General features: G+C 35.9%; 1 protein-coding gene across 3 annotated transcripts in view; it reads left to right on the forward strand.

Moving 5' to 3' along the window:
* The window catches only part of LOC135208037 (ionotropic receptor 21a-like), a 102,688-nt gene extending 83,930 nt beyond the window's left edge, over positions 1-18,758 (forward strand). The window contains exons 2-13 of one of the 3 annotated variants that reach the window (XR_010313106.1): positions 2,527-2,739; positions 3,219-4,080; positions 5,350-5,498; positions 7,039-7,132; positions 7,535-7,687; positions 9,093-9,240; positions 10,729-10,886; positions 14,724-14,875; positions 15,461-15,767; positions 16,046-16,201; positions 16,469-16,590; positions 17,153-17,279. Coding sequence is in view for 2 of the 3 variants with exons in the window: in XM_064240155.1 (XP_064096225.1) it covers positions 3,475-4,080; positions 5,350-5,498; positions 7,039-7,132; positions 7,535-7,687; positions 9,093-9,240; positions 10,729-10,886; positions 14,724-14,875; positions 15,461-15,767; positions 16,046-16,201; positions 16,447-16,590; positions 17,153-17,341 (2,256 nt within the window). In the remaining variant the exon portion in view is untranslated. Of the gene's footprint in view, positions 1-2,526; positions 2,740-3,218; positions 4,081-5,349; positions 5,499-7,038; positions 7,133-7,534; positions 7,688-9,092; positions 9,241-10,728; positions 10,887-14,723; positions 14,876-15,460; positions 15,768-16,045; positions 16,202-16,446; positions 16,591-17,152 lie in introns of all 3 variants that reach the window. The other 2 variants (XM_064240155.1, XM_064240157.1) reach the window with 2 other exon arrangements.
* The last annotated feature ends 865 nt before the right edge of the window (positions 18,759-19,623 follow it).

Raw genomic sequence — 19,623 nt, forward strand, 5'->3', positions numbered from 1 at the left:
AGGAGAGAGAAGAGGAGAGAGTTTACATATTGTCCATTCAGTTTTCATGGGCAATGGTGGGCAGGTAAGCTATATATAATATAATATATATATAGTAGATATATATATATATATTATATATATATATATATATATATATATATATTATATATACACACACACACACACACACACACACACACACACATATATATATATATATATATATATATTATATATATATTTCTATTTCTTTCCACTGTTATCCTTACATTAAGGGGTTGGTTGCCTAATGCGCCTTTCCTTACAATATCAGGCATGGTTTATAGTTTGGCAAAGGGGTTTTTATGACCGCATGACCTTGCTGTCATCAACCACAGTTATTGGCGGTGGGCCTTGCCTTTGACTAAAAATTCCACCTGCAAGGGAGCAGTTTCCACAGTTATAGGCGGTGGGCCTAGTCTTTACTAAAAGAGTAAGACTGCAAGGAAGCAGCTGTCCTTTTAGTCGCCTTTTACGACACGCAGGACCTACGGTGGTAGTATTCTTACAACCCTACCACAGGGATATCTATATATATATATATATATATATATATATATATATATATATATATGTATATATAGATATATATCTAATTTCTGTACAGCGTCTAATGCTGTATGAAACTTTCAGCCACGGCTCATGAAACTGGGCCACTACCGGGTGGTTGCCTGTGTTGTTGGTACCAATGTCATTGTCAGATGTACGATCATGGTTAACTTTTACCTTAAATAAGATATGAAATAATGATTCTAGAGTGCTGCAATTTGGTATGTTTGATAATTGGTGGTTTGATGAATAATATGCAAAAATTGCAGCTCTAGCCTCTGTAGTTCTTAAGATCTGAGGGCGGACAGGAACATTTCTGACGCAAAGACAACTTGCCATCTATGTAGTTTTCTTTTACATAAAACTAAAAGATATCAGTATAAATTATTAGTTCTTTTGCCTTCTGTATGAAATTACAAGAGAACTTTCTAGAAGAGTCTGTTTAGAGCAAAAAGTTCAGACTCCCGAGTGAGACGAAGAAAGGTATTCTCCAATGGTGAGGTTGGTAAAGTGATATACGAGTTCAAACCCTCCTAGAGAATTGAAGTTTGATCCCCCTGTTTGATTGATAAATATTATATATATATATATATATATATAATATATAGAATATATATATATATATATATATATATATATATATATATATATATGATTATATATATAAAGCATTATTCATTATCTAGTCAGGAAATCACAAAAATAATGCAGTAATCGCATATACCTCCTTTAGTTATTAAATCAAGGATGAACCCCGTGCGGAAAACTTCCAGTGAGCACACACTACACCACTCACCTCTATCTAACATCACACGCACATATAATTATCTAAGCAGACATTAACCATTTTCAAACCTTTGCCTTTTCCTCCCAGCAGGGATTGCCTTTTAGCTGTCAGCAAATCTCTTGAATGAAGCTGCATCCGGCTACAGTCAACTGACCAATCTGCATCTAATTCATTTCTTATGTCAATAGATCAGCTGATTATGACAGAAGTATTTATTTCAATTATTGAGTTAACAGAGGCCAAATTAGCTCATCCAAACACTCTCAGTCATTTAGCCTCTTTCCAGGGAATCGAACAAGGCCAATTCATGTTTCAACGGCATTTTAATTAATGTTATCACTTTCAGTTTTCTCTAAAAGAAAACTATTGTACCAACTTTGTCCGTCCGTCCGCCCTTTTTTCTGTCCGCAATTTTGTGTTTCCGCCCTCAGATCTTAGAAACTACTGAGGCTAGAGCTGCAAATTGGTATGTTGATCATCCAACCTCTAATCATCAAACCATACCAATTGCAGTCGTTTAGCCTCAGGAGTTTTTATTTGATTCAAGTTTAAAGTTAGCCATAATCGTGCTTCTAGCAACGATATAGGACAAGCCACTATCGGGCCGTGGTTAAAGTTCCTTGGGACGCCGCTCATACTGCATTATACCGAAACCAGCGAAATATAGATCTATTTGCGGTGGCCTTGATTTTACGCTGTACAGAAAACTCGATTGCGCCAAAGAAACTTCGGAGCATTTTTTTACTTGTTTGAGTTTCAAAATACTTTAGAATGTTGTTTTAACATAATTTCTGATTGGTTTTGCTTTAAATACAATACGAAGTCAACATTGTAATTATAGCTGAATAAAATCGTTTATTACAGTAATGCATTCTTTCTTTTTCAAAACATTGGCCTTTGTGGAGTTTGCAGATGAAAAACAGATCTAATAATAAAAATAATAATAACTTCATTTGCTTTAATTTCAACAAGTATTCAAAGGGCTATCAAATAAAATTTACTAGAATGTTTCAAAACATTGCTTAGGTTTTGACGCAGATACACATAAACCTCTAAATCATCGGAGAACTTTAATAAAATCATAATTATTACTTCCATCTGCTTCCGTATTACCGCAACAGATCTTACTGATTACTTCATGAAATTCTAAACAAACTTTTTTCCAACAGGACCACTCCTGATGGCTGTCCAATGTCGTTAAATGTCATCTAAAGTTGATACAGTTTTACCCAATCACATTCTTGAGTTTGATCTATCATAGGTCCCGCCCACGCGCGCTATAGGTATAAAAGCCCTGGGTAAGTAGAGGTGGCTCCATTATCACGACTTGCTGGCTAAGAGTCTGAGAGGCACCGCTTGTGGTTTGAGAGAACGATTGACAGGTAAGAAACTGTCTCATTCCCGCTTCGTTTTACGGCTTTACTGCAAATGAAACTCTAAACCAGACATTCAGTGAGGGACACATGAAGAAACAAAATTTTTTCCCAGTCTGGTGATACTTCTCTATATTTGCTACAAGTTTTATTCCTTTGCTAAATGTGGATTCTGTTCTGATATTTTCGAATTTGCTGTTACATTCGTCGGGGGTATTTTTTTGAAGTTACATAATAGTATCACTTTAGAGCTGGGATGTGTGGGCCTTGTTCAGGTAAGTTATTTGCTGGGTAAACGTATACATATGAACCTTTCCAAGCCATATAGATTCGGATAATTCTAATCTGAGTAGAAATAAAATCATATTCATTCATTTTTAGTGTTGCAGTCAGAACATGAGAACCGTATTTACTCTGTGGATGTCATATAACCATTAATTACCTTGAGGGAAACTGGATGAATTTAAGGTTATCTGTTTTGATCTCAGATATGACCTGAAAATGAGGATCACCACCTGTTTCCTCTGGAGGCTGATCTTCGCCATTTCCCAGATATTCCCGGTGAATGGGTACCTCGCCCCGGCATCTCCAGCTCCCAAGCTACTGCCGACCCTTCAGGAAGTCCCTTGAGCACCCAATCACCAGCGGAAGATCTAAAACATCGCGAATTCAAATCTCCAGCGAATATCTCCTGTGAAAACGAGACGCTGTTTGATTGTACGAAGTTTTTGCAGTATCCCATTAATGTTAGCTTTCAATCAGGAGGACATTGTAGACACAAACAGCTCTTTTGAGTTGCCAAGTCCCCCAAAAGAACAGTACAATCAGTCATTCTTGTGGTCAGAGCTTCCTCGATGGTTCCAGAACGAGGGGAATTTAGTACAAGCCAAAAATGTCAAGGGTCACTCAGCAGGCCATGCAAACAACTGCACGGTTGAAATCTCCCTGTCATTCTCGAGATCACAGCTTGACCAAGGAGAGAAATTTCTGCTCCCTTCCAGAAAAGCCGCTGGTCTCTATGGAGATCTTGCAAACACCAGTCACTCTAGCGAGCAGCCCAAAACAGCAAGAATACCCAAAACCCAACAGCAATTCCGGAGCTCAAAGACTGACACTGGACAGCTGTCTATGTCACAGGTCCCAAAAGGTAGAAACCTCAGAGGAAATGGGGTCCTTCTCCGATATCGTGAGGAAAACTCAGAGAGAGCAAAGGAACAGTCTTTGGAACGGCTCCTCAGGAAAATCATTGAGCTCTACCTGAAGGAATGCGACTTGATCCTTGTTGCTGACAGAAGCTTCCAGGAGTCTAACATTTTGGAGGTGCTGGTTAGGTCGTCTAATCTAAAGCAAGTAAGGCTCTGTGTTTTTTACAAGTGGAAACCATACTTTTCCTTTTTGCAATAATGTAAACTATACTTAGCCAATGAGACAGTGTTGTGTGATTTCAAAGCCAGGTAAAATCTGTTTCGAGTGTGAAATATGTAAAAAGAAACATTCCAGTTTTATAGTATAGTTGTTTACGTATCAGAAATTCTATATTCATGACTTGAAATAGCCGAAGGATCATTTATTCTAATTTATAAATTTTTGAATTCGTTTTTAAAGCTCCTGAAGCATTCAATGAAGATTTGTTATTTTTTACATCAAGACGCAAGTTGTTCCATTGGGTTAATGTAGTGTCTCAAATTGCATCGTGAACAAATAACCAATTGGTTCTATTCAGCACGTTAAAATCAATTTTGAAGCATATTGACTGTAATTCATTCAACTCTCTCTCTCTCACTCTCTCTCTCTCTCTCTCTTCTCTCTCTCTCTCTCTCTCTCTCCTCATTTAGATCACTGGTTTTTAACTAGCCCAGACCTGGGCAAGACGAGAAATACAAGAAGAAAAATATGTTCAAACAGCTGTTGAGTAACTAAAAGAATATCTATGTTATCCTATAAACTGTAATTTTTATCACATTGCCTTCTAATTGATAAGCAAAAGGTTTGTTTGTCTGTTTATTGAAAGCAAAACGTCGAATGATCCAATAACCTGTATTTTGATAATCCAGGTAGTAGGGACAACCCACAGTTATGTGTATGTTCATATGTTGAAAGATGAATCTAAACAGAGAGCATTCGGGAAGCTGTTCAGATTTAGCTTTACATATATGTAGTACATGCATTAAGCTACGAATGTCCTTTGATATCGAATTCGCTCTACCTCGGAATTAACATAATTTCATATATGTTAATCGAAGGGGATTTTTATTTCTTAGTTGATAATAATTTCGTCCTCTCGTGGATTCGAACCCGCGGACAAAGGAGGAATCAGGACTTCAGTGATGTTATCGATTCGGCCAACAAGTGAAACCGAGTCGATAACATCACTGAAGTCCTAATTACTCCTATGTCCGCTGGTTCGAATCCACGAGAGGATGAAATTATTATCAACTAAAAAAAAATTCCCCTTCGGTTGACATATATATGCAAATATAATTTATTTCCAGGTAGAGTAGCTTAATGCATGTATATGAATCACGGTGATGTGATAAAAATTCGTAGTACATATACATAACCGTGGATTAGTTTCTCCACTTCAAGAATCATGCTGCTATGAGTATTTTGATCGTCCAGGTTGTGTTCATGAACTCCCCCGAAGACCTGTCTAACCAGGTAGTCTGGACGACATCCAAGTGCCAAGGGACTCTAATCCTGGTGTCTGATCCACAGCTACTGATTGACTTTGGCAACGGGATGCCCTTTCTCTGGGACTACGAAGCCAGGTGGGTCTCCCGTTGGATTCCAGTTAACTCTTCTTAGCTGGATCAGAATAGCTTTGCAGTCTGAAGCCGATGAGGCTCTTTATATTCTTGAGTTTGTACTTATTAACTCAGCTGCTGAGAGACTTTGTCTCAAAGGCAGACCTGTGTTTAGCAATCATACATTCATCTTTCAAAGCTCATATTGTGCCCCATGCAGGTAATTTTATTCCCTTTAGCTCATCTTAATAATAATAATAAGAATAATAATAATAATAATAATAATAATAATAATAATAATAATAATAATAATAAAATAATAATAATATATTTAACTTTTACAGATCAACTATGATACCATAGTCATCTCTCTCTCTCTCTCTCTCTCTCTCTCTCTCTCTCTCTCTCTCTCTCTCTCAAGAAAGAAAGAGAGAGAGAGAGAGAGAGAGAGAGAGAGAGAGAGAATCGTTATTGACTTTGATGGACTATGATATCATAGTTTATCTGTAAAATTCAAATATACACCAATTTTGACTCTGAATTTGATCATGACCTCTATAGGCGGTCTACTAGCCTGTTTAAGTAGCACGGAATAATAATAATAATAATGATGATAATAATAATAATGATAATAATAATAATAATAATAATAATAATAATTATATAAAATAATAATAATAATAATAATAATAATAATAATAATAATAATAATAATAATAATAATATAGCCAATTGTATTTACACACCAATACAATTTACTATATAAATGTTAATTTTTATTACCCATCTGTTTTTCACGAGATTGTGAATTTCTCAGCAATAATAATAATTGGGAAAAACTCTCTCTCACGAGAGTATATGCAATGTTCTAAGGGGCCCACAATAATAGAAATGTTAAAAGTTCGTGAATAATTTACGAACACTTTATAAAAGCTTTCGAACCCTTCCCTGGGTTCGTCTATTGGACTGAAGATGAACTCACGGAAAGCTTCTATAAAGTGTTTATGAATTTAAAGTTTTAACATTTCTATTATTGTGGACCCTTTAAAACAAATAATAATAATAATAATAATAATAATAATAATAATAATAATAATAATAATAATAATAATAATAATAATAATAATAATAATGTATATCAGGTCCACAATAATATTCAGTTTATAAAAACGTTTAGACTGAAGATGACGCAGGACAGAGTTCGAAAGCTATTATGATGTTTTTTGTTTTATAAATCAACGGCATTCACCACTGAATATTATTGCGGACCTGATATGCGGCATATCCCGTTCTCGATGAAGAGGAGAAAGACCTAATAATAATAATAATAATAATTGAAAAAGAAACCCACAAAATCACTGTGTATAACGTGTTTATTTATGAGTATTTACACTTTACTTTTGCTCATAAATAAACACGTTACACAGTGATTTTGTGGGTTTCTTTTTCAATCTTCAGAAGAAAACTGAAAGAAGTTTTTTTAATAAATAATAATAATAATAATAATAATAATAATAATAATAATAATAATAATCATCATCATCATAATAATAATCATTTCCAGGGTGATAATAGTTGGCTTGACAGAAGAATTCCTGGATATGTTCACCGGAACCAAAATGGGACGAAAAACCGAACACATCGTCGGAGTCGTCCAGGTAAGTTTCTCAGAGGAGAGAGAGAGAGAGAGAGAGAGAGAGAGAGAGAGAGAGAGAGAGAGAGAGAGAGAGAGAGAGAGAGAGAGAGAGAGAGAGAGAGAGAGAGAGAGAGATATCGTATATATACATCAACAGACAAATATCTGAAAACTATATTGTTATAACGGGATCCTTCCAAGATAGTGAATCGTAACAAACCTCGGGTGTCGTTATCTACGACTAACATTTCTTGGGGGTCCTTATCCTCATTTAAGGTCTTGTCTTTATGTTTTACGGTTTTACGGTCATCCCAAAATGGGATTGTACTAAACGCACCGCAAAGGTCGATGCATATCCGGTTACAAAGCACTAGGGTGTCACTACCTACGAAAGATCCGAATAACGCAATAATTCGTTCCTTAGGACAAGAGCGAAGGACGATTCCGAGTCTACCTGAACCAGCTGTTTTGGGGGGAGGGGATGAAGTACATCACCAGCTGGTACGGTCGAGGTTTCACCAGTAAGGCGGAACTGTTCCCGGACAAGATATCCAACTTAAGGAGAGGCGTCGTAAGGGTGAGAATTCTTTGTTGTTTTGGTATAATACAGGGTGTTCATAAAGTCCCAGTACCATTACAAGTATCTATTGCTCAGAAACCATATAAGTTAGAGTAATGCAGTTTGTTTGCAGAATGAAGTGCTCTGAATGTAAACTTGAGGAAATGTAGAACACTACAGAAAACTGTATCACTCTACGTTATATGGTTTCTGAGCAATAGATACTTGTAATGGTATTGGAACTTTCTGGGCACCCTGTACATTATGGGAATTTTAATACGTCAGTTGGAAGTATGTGTGAAGCAAAATAATAATAACAGTGATAATAATAATAATAAAAAAAAATACTCATAGTAGCAGGAGTCTTGAAGTGGAGAAACAAATCCAATTACTCATGGTTAGATATATTTAAAAATAAATCTCTACAGAGAGATTTCGGGGATCTGTCTGGAAAGGGGAACCAAACAGATTCCCGAAAGGTCTCTGTGGAGATTTATTTTTCAATATATGTGCCCACACATATATGTGGATTTGCTTCTCCAATAATAATAAGGGAAGTATATCTTAGTTTAACCAGACCACTGAGCTGGTTACCACCTCTCCTAGGGCTAGCCTGAAGGATTAGATTTTTATATTTATTGGTTACTTGGCAACAGGACCTACCGCTTGTTGTGGGATCCGAACCACATAATATCAAGAAATTAATTTTTAATCACCAGAAATAAATTCCTCTGGTTCTGCATTGGCAGCAGCGGGGAGCAAACTTAGGCTACCAGATTGATAGGCGAGTGATAATAATAATATATTTTGAAGAAGACTATTTGAGGCAAACTTCATTGAAGAGACTGGCATCTACGCTGGTGAGCTTATTATATTTCGCCTTCGCAACTTGGTGTATATAAGTCGTTTCAGCAGGTAAATTAAAAGAAGCTGTTCGAATTTCAATTATTATTCCGGCGCTTCGATAGGCCTGGGTACCATTGAAAGAAGGTGAATAGCACCAGCGGTACATGTAGGGAATATTTATAAGTTCAGTGGCATACAGAGTGCCATTCTTTTCAATGAAATAATAATAATAATAACAATAGTAGTAACAATAATAATATTAAAAATAATAATAACCAGTAAGGAGCCCTAAACGTAACTCACGAAGCTTCAAGTAAAACCATCAAAGGGTTAAACATCATTGAAATGTGGATTTATAATATTTTAAAATTAAATCTTATGAGGATGAAATTTAAAGATGTAAGGTTTTATCTGCAGAATAATTTTTCTTTTAAATTCAGTACTTTTGGAGACATTAGCAATTTAATAGCATTAGGGCCGGGCCAGGGCATGCCGGGCCGCCAGAAATGAGCCCGTTTCCAGTAGGGTTTCGCTTCGTTTGTAATAATAATAATATAATAATAATAATAATCCTCAGGTCCTTGTATTTGAGTGGCAGCCAGCGATTATATACCACAGAGACCCAGAAGGCAATCTGCTCTTCCGTTATGGCCGGGATCCGGCAGTTGTTGAAGCTCTTGCTAAAGTGTTCAACTTCACCATCCTCTACAAGGACCCTCCGGATGGTAAGGCTAAGGCGTGATGGTGATGTGACTGTAGTCTTCCGCCGCCTCTGAATAGGGTTTTTACTATTAAATGATTATGTGATAAGCTTGTAGAAAATTGTATGAGACATATATAAACCTTGAAATAGCTTTCGATGAAATTGAAAGAGTGCGCACATGGAATTTGTAAGCGGGAGAGTGACTGGTTTGGTGTCAAAATATGTCTGAGGGAATGTTGCGAGAAACCATAGATAGGGCAGTAGATATTACTACGCAATTGTGGGGTATGGAAATAGGTTGTGGAATGAAAATGATATGGATGACGTTTGCAGATGATATGGTACTGAACAGGATAGTTAAGAAGAACTTCCAAAATTAGTCAAAGAATCCGACTCACCAGTGAAATAAAATACCAGACAGATGTTCAATGTTGTGCCATGTCCATCTGCTGGTCAGTAGTGCTTGTCAATTCTCGAAGCTAATTTATGTAGACACAATACTGAAACCATTAGACTTCTTTGGATCTAAAGCAAAGTATTTCCAACAGCGTTTAAAACATTGTGGTTTATAAGTTTGCGGAAGTGAGTCATATAAAGTCAAAGTTTATTTTTATAATGGTTGATTGATTTTGTTACTATTTATTATATATATATATATATATATATATATATAGATATATATATATATATATATATATATGATATATATATATAGTATATATATCTATATATATATATCTTTAATATAATATATATATATATATAGATATATATAGATATCTATATATATATATATATATATATATATATATATATATATATATATATATATATATATATACACCTGCATCTGGTGTCATATGTGATAGGAAAATCTCTATAAGATTAAAGGGCAGAGTGCACAAAGCAGTGGTCAGACCAGCAATGACATATGGATTGGAAGCAGCACCCTAAAGAAAACAGAGGGGAGAAAGTTGAACGTAACCGAGATGAGGATGCTTAGGTGAATGAGTGGAGTAACCTAAAAGGACAGGGTTAGAAATGAACATACTAGGGGGTACAGTAAAGGTCACTGAAGCATCAAAGAAAGTGCAAGAGCCAAAGGTTAAGATGGTATGGCCACCTGATGAGAAGAGAAGAGCAACACATGGCAAGAGAAGTGATGGACGTGGAGGTGGATGGAACACGAAGGAGAGGAAGACCTAAGACCAGGTGGAGGAGAGATTGCATTAGAGATGATATGAGGGAGAAGGGAGTATGGGAGGAAATGACACAGGACAGAGGTAGATGGAAGAGAATCTTTCAAAACGGCGACAATGAATAGAGATAAAGCTGGGAAGATGTATATATACTTGCACATTATTCTGCTTCTGCTCCCTGTTTTTCCATATCTTTGATCTTTATTCATCAAATTGCTAATCAGTTTTGCTTGATCCTTATATCATTAAGGGCCCAGCTAATGCACGGAGTCTCGTATCTTAACTTTCCTGCTCTCCTTCTCATACCCCAGGGCAACAGTTCGGTCTAAAGCTTCCGAATGGCAGCTTCGACGGGATGGTAGGCCTTCTGGGAAGCCACGAAGGGGACATAGCCATCGCCAACCTGTACATGTCAGCCATCGACGGAAGGGACCAGTTTCAGGAGTATAGCTCGGCCTTTGCTGAAGATGTCAGTCAATGGACTGAAACGTTTGATTTTTCTTATTGGTCTGGTTAGATTATATAGCAACAGTCATAATAATGATTTAGGAATTGATGAAATATAGGCTGTCAAACCGTTAGCTGGTGCACTTTCGGTCATGTAACGATTAAGACAGTGAAAAGAGGCAGGTAGGGAGGTTAGGCTAGCATAAAAAAAATATCCAGAAATAAAGGAGATGAAGTATAAGGGCCTAAAGGTGGGATTGGGAGAAAACCGTACAATTACTTGCGGCTTAGAGAATTTGGACAGTGAGGATGAATATAGGAAGAGGAATGAAGATTAATTAAAATGCTAAAAATCTGAGATGCACTGACGGAACTAGGCACCCATAGGAGCTCATAATGATAATAATGATAATAATGATAATAATCATTCTGTGAAATCATCCTAGTAGGGTAAATAAGAGGGAAAACCTCCCCCAAGTATACATTTCGAGAAGTTTGAGTCTATTCAAACAGGTTTAATATTTTTGCTTTTACATTTTATTCTGTGGACACTTACTTTGCAGTCTGAAGTCCTTTAGGCTCTTACTTCCAAAAGAATGTTTGAATATAAAGCTATTGCCAAAGAAAACTTTCTCCTAAATGGAACTGGAAATTATTTTTCCTTTCCGTAGTTTCAGGGTCTACAAAACGGTAATTTAAAAGTAGGTTATATAGGTTTCATAGATTCATAACTTTAATCTTTACCAAATTGGCATTCCACAAGTGCATTACATTGAAAATTTCAGTATTAAAATCAATTTAGTAGGAATAAGATTTTCTAGGTAAAAAAAGATTAAGTCTTTTTTAATTTTCTGTCTGTATATATATATATATATATATATATATATATTATATATATATATATATATATATATATATATATATATATATATATATATATATATATATATATATTATATATATATATATATATATATATTATATTTGTAGAATCTACTGGTCACTGTTTACCACATACATATGTAATTGTAATAGCGCTTTTTGATACACTTGTCACTCCAAAGCCTGATAACCAAGTACAAGAAATATGAAGAAATTATGATGTCCAGTAGCGGGAAACGAATCAGGGTTACCGTAATCAAGAGAGGTCATGTTGCCGACCTGACCACGAGAAGGATTTAAAGTCTTTTGCCTCTCGTTCATGCGTATACCTGTTGTTTTCAGAGATATCTATTAGAGCTCATCATCTTAGCCATCTTAGCCAAATGGGCAATAGTTTTTATTGCATTTTAGGCTGAAATATATGTGTAGAATCTACTGGCCATTGTTTACTAGATACACAGAGAATTGTAATTAGCCACAATTCCATATGTATCTGGTAAACAGTGACCAGTACATTCTACATATATATTTCAGCCTAAAAAGCAATAAAAGCATTTGCCCACTACGATTGCCCACTTGGGTGCAATGATAAGGATGCATATATTCCAGCTCTAATAAATATGTCTGAAAACAACAGGTATATGTAGGTAAGAGAGGCAATAGACCTTTATCTTTCTTGTGGTCAGGTCGGCAACGTGACCTCGTCTTGATTGCGGTAACACGAATTCATTTCCCGCTGCCGGGCATCATAATTTCTTCATATTTTTTGCATTTGGACCTTAAGGCTTTGTAGGGACAAGCGTATCCAAAAGTGCGTGAAGAAATCGAGAAATGCATGTATATGTATATATACGTTTATGTATGTATGTATACATATATTATATATACACTTATGTGCACAATGCAAACTAAAGTTTACTTTTCCCGTTTCCTCTTCGCTGTATAGTTCACTTCCTAGGCTACATAAACACATTAGATCACATCTGCGACCATTTTAAGCGTAAAAATCATAATATCGTCTGTCTAGACAGAATTGTGTAGCTTACAATATTTCTCTTTTTTATATATTGATATATTTCTAAGACTGCATGATCTCTGTATCAAAGTAAATAAATGAACAATGAGTCAATCTGCTTGTCTTAGTTAAGCACTGAATGAAATTAATGATAGGTTTAATTAATTGCCAGATGAGGCTGAGTTGGTGAAGTGTCGCCTCTCGAATTAGGAGACGCCAAATGAAGACTCCGTAAAAATTAGATTACAAAAACAAATCGGCAGCAAAAAATGCTTTTCTGAAACCGCTCCCGTAAGGGGGAAGGTGCGTCCCTTCGGCCCCTAGCTGCGACACCTTACATTCCTTTCACTGTACCTCCATTCGTATTCGCTTTCCTCCATCTTACTTTCCACCCTCTCCTAGCAGTTGTTTCATGGTGGAACTGTTGGGTCTTCCTCCTATTACACCTTTGTAACCAGTTACTCTCAATTTTCCTTTCATCCGCGAGTGCCCTCATAGGTACAGGCACTTAGCCTTCAGCCTAAATTCTATATTCTTTTCTGTACTGAAACTGCTCCTCACAGCCTTTATGAGTAAGGGACGTTGGGCTACAAAAAAAAAAAAAAAAAAAAAAAAAACTGCCTAACGAGCAAACCAACTGCTGCTAGCTAACAAAATTTCCTTCGAGGAAAAAATTTCATTTTCACTGATAGGACACAAAGAGGATTTGACCTCAAGAAAGGTAAACCTAATTTCATTTTGAGGGTCGTCTCATTATTAAATAGGTTTACGTAGATTTCAGCAATCAGCGTGGAGTGTAGCTAAAAGAATGGGAATATGCCATGGTGTAAGTGACTTGTTAATTGTTCATTTTTAAAGGCCATAATTCAAAAACGTCAGAATAACGGTTACTTTGTCTTGCTGAAGCTGTGCAAAACGACAACCGTTATTCAAAGAGACATCCAAACCCTTCTGTATTTCAAAAATACGAAAGTTCATCTTACCCTTTCAGGACTAACAACTATCGTCTTTGTCAATAATGGATCTTTCCTAGATAGTGACCACCAAGAGATTTCGTGGGTCGTTATCTAGGACTATCAGTTCCTCGTTGGACGAGTGGTTTTTGCACTTGGCTACCAATCCGATGGTCCGAACTTCGATTCTCGGCGCGGCCAACGTGGAATCAGAGAAATTTATTTCTGGTGATAGAAACTCATTTCTCGATATAATGTGGTGCGGATCCCACAATAAGCTGTAGGTCCCGTTGCTAGGTGACCAACTAATCCTTCGACCCAGCCCTAGGAGAGCTGTTAATCAGCTCAGTGATCTGGTAAAACTAAGATATACTTAACTTATCTAGGACTATTATTGTTTGGAGGTCATTATCCTTATGATATTTACCGTCTTTTGTCTATGTTCTTACAGCCATCCCCAAGGGCCTAGTAATAAACAGTCCGCGAGGGTGAATACACACTGGGGTAAAACCCTAGTGGGTCACTATCAAAGAAAAGAGCCCACTAATGCTTTTTAGTCCTTTATGATGGAAGGAAACTGCTCTTTTCTATTTCAAAAAGTGAACAAACCTCCTCGATTAGGACAAGAAACCCCATCTAATCTGGTCGAGAAGTTAGAATAAAAATGGTGTTCTTCATTCTATAATATTTTATCAGCCTTCTTTGGATTGAAGAGAACCAGTCGTCTCTATCTTATTAAAACGATCATTCATCTTATACAGATACGAGAGTATCTTTTTATACCTATTGGAACAGATTTTTTGCGTTTAAATGAGAATTTATCTTCTTACACTTCTGGAACATTTTTTAAAATCAATCAAATTTCTTACCATATATGATGTAAAAAATTCAATTTCATCTCAGATTAGTTTCCAGCATTTGAGACACAACAGGACCAATGTGCTATATTTCAAAACAAGAAGACCATGAGCTCTCGGGATGGACGAAACCCCAGTCTCTTCCGTTTCAGAAAAGCTGTTACATGGCCCGAGTTGATCTACCACTACCTCGCTGGCAGTCCCTAGGACTCCCATTCCGGATGGCTACCTGGATAGCAATTTTTGTGGGACTCCTTCTGTCAGGTCCTCTGCTTTATGTACTGGCTGTATTCAGCGAAAAAAGGTACGGTATCAACGATGACAAGTGTAAGAAGGGACGCATTAAATAACGAGTAGGCACAAGCCTTGAAGCTGAGAGAGAAGGAAATGAAGGAGCCCTCCCATACTTGGTAGGATTCGAACCAGTAGACTTGAAGTTAGAATTAGCCTGTCTTAACACACTATATGTATGTCACTGGAACCACAATTACATTTATTTGAATCCCACTATGGATGGGAGGGCCTCTTCATTAATTTCACAACCAAATTCAAGGCCTGTCTTGATAAGAGTATCCAGAATGTGAAATGAAATTGAGTAGTGATGAGGGAATTGTGGATGCTAAAGATAAGCATTAAGAGCAGTTGATAAATGAGTTTAAAAAAAAGGATTAAGGAAATGTGGTTGTGTTAATTAGCACTTTCATCTTCTTAAGCTTTTGAATATTATAACCCTAAAGGCTCGATAGCCATTGATCGGTCAACATCCTGATTCTTGTAAAGTTCTAATCACTTTAGTTTTGAGCTTCACTCTCCTTCCTACTTTTACCTTATTTTAGTTTCCATCAGGTCCAGGATAGGCTTGCTCACAGGTGAAATATCTGTTTTCCAGCGGATTTGAGGAACCAGGCTTCAGACACATCACTCTGTCAATCTTTTATACTTGTGGAGCCCATTTCTCTTACCCTTTGAGGAATCAGCCGATGGGTTCAGGCCTCAAGATCTTTGTCGTATTTCTGTGGATCTACATCCTCCTCATCTCTACAGGCTACAGGTCCAACCTGACGGCCTTCCTTACGGTCGTCAGGCAGCCTGCTAGCATTGAGACCTTCAAGGACTTGTACGAGTCTGGATTGCAAGTCATGGGAATTCCATTCTTCAAGACTTCGCTGGAGTTTTCTGGAAATCAGTATTTACGCGTAAGTTTGGCTAAAAGTCGCTAGGTAATTGATTCCCTGAGATTAAAAGGTTTTGTGTTAAAATATCATCAAAGCAGAAACGCAATACATAAGAAACTCACCTTGTGTAATTCATGGTTTTTAAATGAAGAGGAAACGTTAGGTTCTAGCATATAATCAATGATAAACAGAAAAATAAATCTGAATCAGCAATCAAATTCTACAGCTGTTTCAGTTCTGAAAAGAAATAACACCATTGTGTGGCTACAAGAATTCAACCAAACTTGCTCTCACTGCAGGCGCTAGTGGACAAATTCCGAGTGAGTTTGGCCTTTCGTGAGACGACCAAAGACGTCCTCGATGGGAAGGCAGTGACAATCAACAGCCGGATATATTTGGAAGCCGTTGGGGCACAGTTAAAGAGGAAGGGAAAGCCTCTGGTTAGGATCATGAAGGTAAGGTTAGGTTAGGCTGGGGTGTTTAATTATTGCTTTCAATTTCTCTCCCTCCTTCTGGGAGCTCTGGTTGAAATTAATCTTGCATATTTTAGATAAAGAAAGACCACTTTTGAAGGGATAATTGCTTTGAATCAGCCTCTATAGATAATACTTCACCTGACACTCTCAAGTGCTAGTGCCAATCGGTAGAATAATACCAGATATTTTTGAGATATAAACTGGGCTTTATACCTCCAAAATAGGAGTGCTTCTCCTCTTATGCAGTGGGACTTGCCTATCCAAGAAACTCGCCACTGAAATCAAAGTTTGACTTGTGGATTTCGCGCATCTTCGACAGTGGATTGGTGAGGAGGTGGCTGTTGAACTCACTCACACGCTACCAGAAGGTAATATAAAAATTATAACTTTCTGAAGATAATTATTTATCAGGGTTTTTACTGATTTGTTATCAATTATATTAAGTAGGTCTGGGTCTTTCAACTCGAAAGGGGCCAGCTCACATTATCACTTGCTATGCTTCCAAAGGGTTATTCGAAAGACATGTCCAAGCCATACTTATCTTCCTGTCATCATATCTCATTATGGAGTTCTAGAATTTCCCTTATATTATCTTTTTTCACTCCATCCTGCCACCTGACTCATAGTATTCTACTTAGGGCTTTATCCTCTAATCGACCAAATCTTTAAGATACAGAGTAACTTTCATACCATGATTCATATCCACATAGCAACAAAGATTGTGCGAGACCAATGTATAATCTAGACTTCAATCTATTTGATTTCCAGATATCCTTCAGCCTGCCCATTGCTTCATTTTCCAGTGTTAACACTCTTATTTGTATCATTAATATTTCTAATATCATCAATATTAATGATAATAGGAATTTAACAGAAGCAATACAAATTTTTAGTATTACTACTCATCACTAACATTATTGTCATTTCCAGCTTCAAAAGGGAAACATTTCAGCCAATGATGAAGAAGAAGAAGAAGAAGAAGCACCCCAGGACGGGAAAGAGTCAGCGGGTGGGGCTACCCCTCTCAGCTTGGAGCACATGCAAGGCCTCTTCATTATCCTCGGATTCGGTTTTGCTCTCTCGACGGTCGCTTTCTCCATCGAAATGTTTGCTGCCTAACTCACCTCCAGTTAATGGAACACTCGGTTAACTGAGCACCTGGTTAATCGGAAGTCCAGTTAATGGAGAATCTGGTTAATTGAATGCCAGGTTAACTGAGCGCCTGGATAATTGAAATTGTAGTTAACTGAGTGTCTGGATAATTGAAATTGTAGTTAACTGTGTGTCTGGATAATTGAACACCAAGTTAATTGGACGTTTGGTTAATAGAGAGTCCAGTTAATTGAACATCTGGTTAACTAAGCGCGTGGTTAATTGAACGCAAAGTTAACTGAGTGCCTGGATAATTTAATGTTTGGTTAACTGAATGTCTGGATAATTGAACACCAAGTTAATTGAACATTTGGTTAATTGAAAATCCAGTTAACAAAGTGTTCGGTTAACTAAAGGTCCGGTTAATTGAGCGCCTGGTTAGCTGAGGATCTGGTTGGATGAATGGTATGTTAACTGAGTGTCTGGTTAATTCAACGTCCAGTTAACTGAACATTGGAACTCCCGATTAATTGAATGTTCAGTTAATTGAATGTCTGGTTAATTGAATGTCTGGTTAATTGACTGTCTGGTTAATTGAATGTCTGGTTAATTGAATGCCCGGTTAATTGAACGTCTAGTAAATATAATGTCTGGTTAAAGGAAAGTCTGGTTAATTGAACCCGAGGTTAATTGAACGTCAAGTTAATTGAATGTCTGAATAATTGAAAGTCTGGTTAATTGAATGCCCGGTTAATTGAACGTCCAGTTAATTGAATGTCCGGTTAACAGCAAGTCTGGTTAATTGAAACTGAGGTTAATTGAACGTCAAGTTAATTGAACGTCTGGTTAATTGAAAGTCTTGTTAACTGAATGCCCGGTTAATTGAATGTCCGGTTAATTGAACGTCTGGTTAACTGAAATTCTGGTTAAATGAACGCCTGGTTAATTGAACGTCCAGTTAATTGAACGTCTGGTTAACTGAAATTCTGGTTAATTGAACGCCTCGTTAATTGAACGTCTAGTTAATTGAACGTCTGGTTAACTGAAAGTCTGCTTAACTGAACATTCGGTTAATTGAACGTCCAGTTAGTTGAATGTCCGGTTTACGGAAAGTCTGGTTAATTGAACACCCGGTTAATTGTACTTCCAATTAGTTCAGAGTCTTGTTAATTCGTAATATAATTTAAATAGCATTTTATAGTCTGGTTGCTTCAATGCCTGATTAATTTCCTAGTTGGTTAATTCAACATTCACTTAATTCATTAACTGACTATACCATTTCATCACCTGAATGGTTAATTCCACATAATTTTTGGTGATATCTTCCAGTTACTTCTAAATGCAATTACTACAACATGGAGTTGTTTCCAAGGTCACTGAATCTGTCTATTGATCCCAGATTTTCACTTCATTGTGGGTAAACCAAAGGGAGGCTGTACTTGATCTTCTAACAATATATATATATATATATATATATATATATATATACTATATATATATATATATATATATATATATATCATATATATTATATATATATATATATATATATCTATATATATTATATATATATATATATATATATATATTATGTATTGCTCCGTAAAATGATAATAAAAGTCTATATCTATATCCATGAGTTACCACTAACCTTGATGACAGTGTTCTGTTCTACATAGCACTTAAAATCATTAGTCTGTATTAAGCACGCTTCATTTATTATTATTATTATTATTATTATTATTATTTTATTATTATTATTATTATTAGTTATTTATTATTATTATTATATGAGTGTCCACGAGCTAAGGTAAAGATATTTCAGAATAAATTAGTTGGAAAATAAATGTAACGTGCTTTGATGAATGATTACATAAGAAATGGGCTTAGAATGAATATGAATTCATAAACAAGGATATTATTATTATTATTATTATTATTATTATTATTATTATTATTATTATTATTATTATTATTGTTATTATTATTATTATTATTATTATTATTATTATTATTATTATTATTATTATTATTATTATTATTATTATTATTATAGCATGAGTCACCTAAATGGTGGAGAATCTACAGTGGTATAAATGTAAGTATATATTAGAAATACATTTACAAACTATATATTTCTAATACATATCTATACCACTGTGGATTTCTTCACTATTATTATTATTATTATTATTATTATTATTATTATTATTATTATTATTATTATTATTATTATTACGCCACAAAAATAGCATTGACTTAGTAGCTAAGTATTCACAAAACGTATAGTGATTCCTTAAAGATAGGGA

Source organism: Macrobrachium nipponense, chromosome 34 (assembly GCF_015104395.2).
Source record: "Macrobrachium nipponense isolate FS-2020 chromosome 34, ASM1510439v2, whole genome shotgun sequence".
Taxonomy (NCBI): Eukaryota; Metazoa; Arthropoda; class Malacostraca; order Decapoda; family Palaemonidae; genus Macrobrachium; species Macrobrachium nipponense.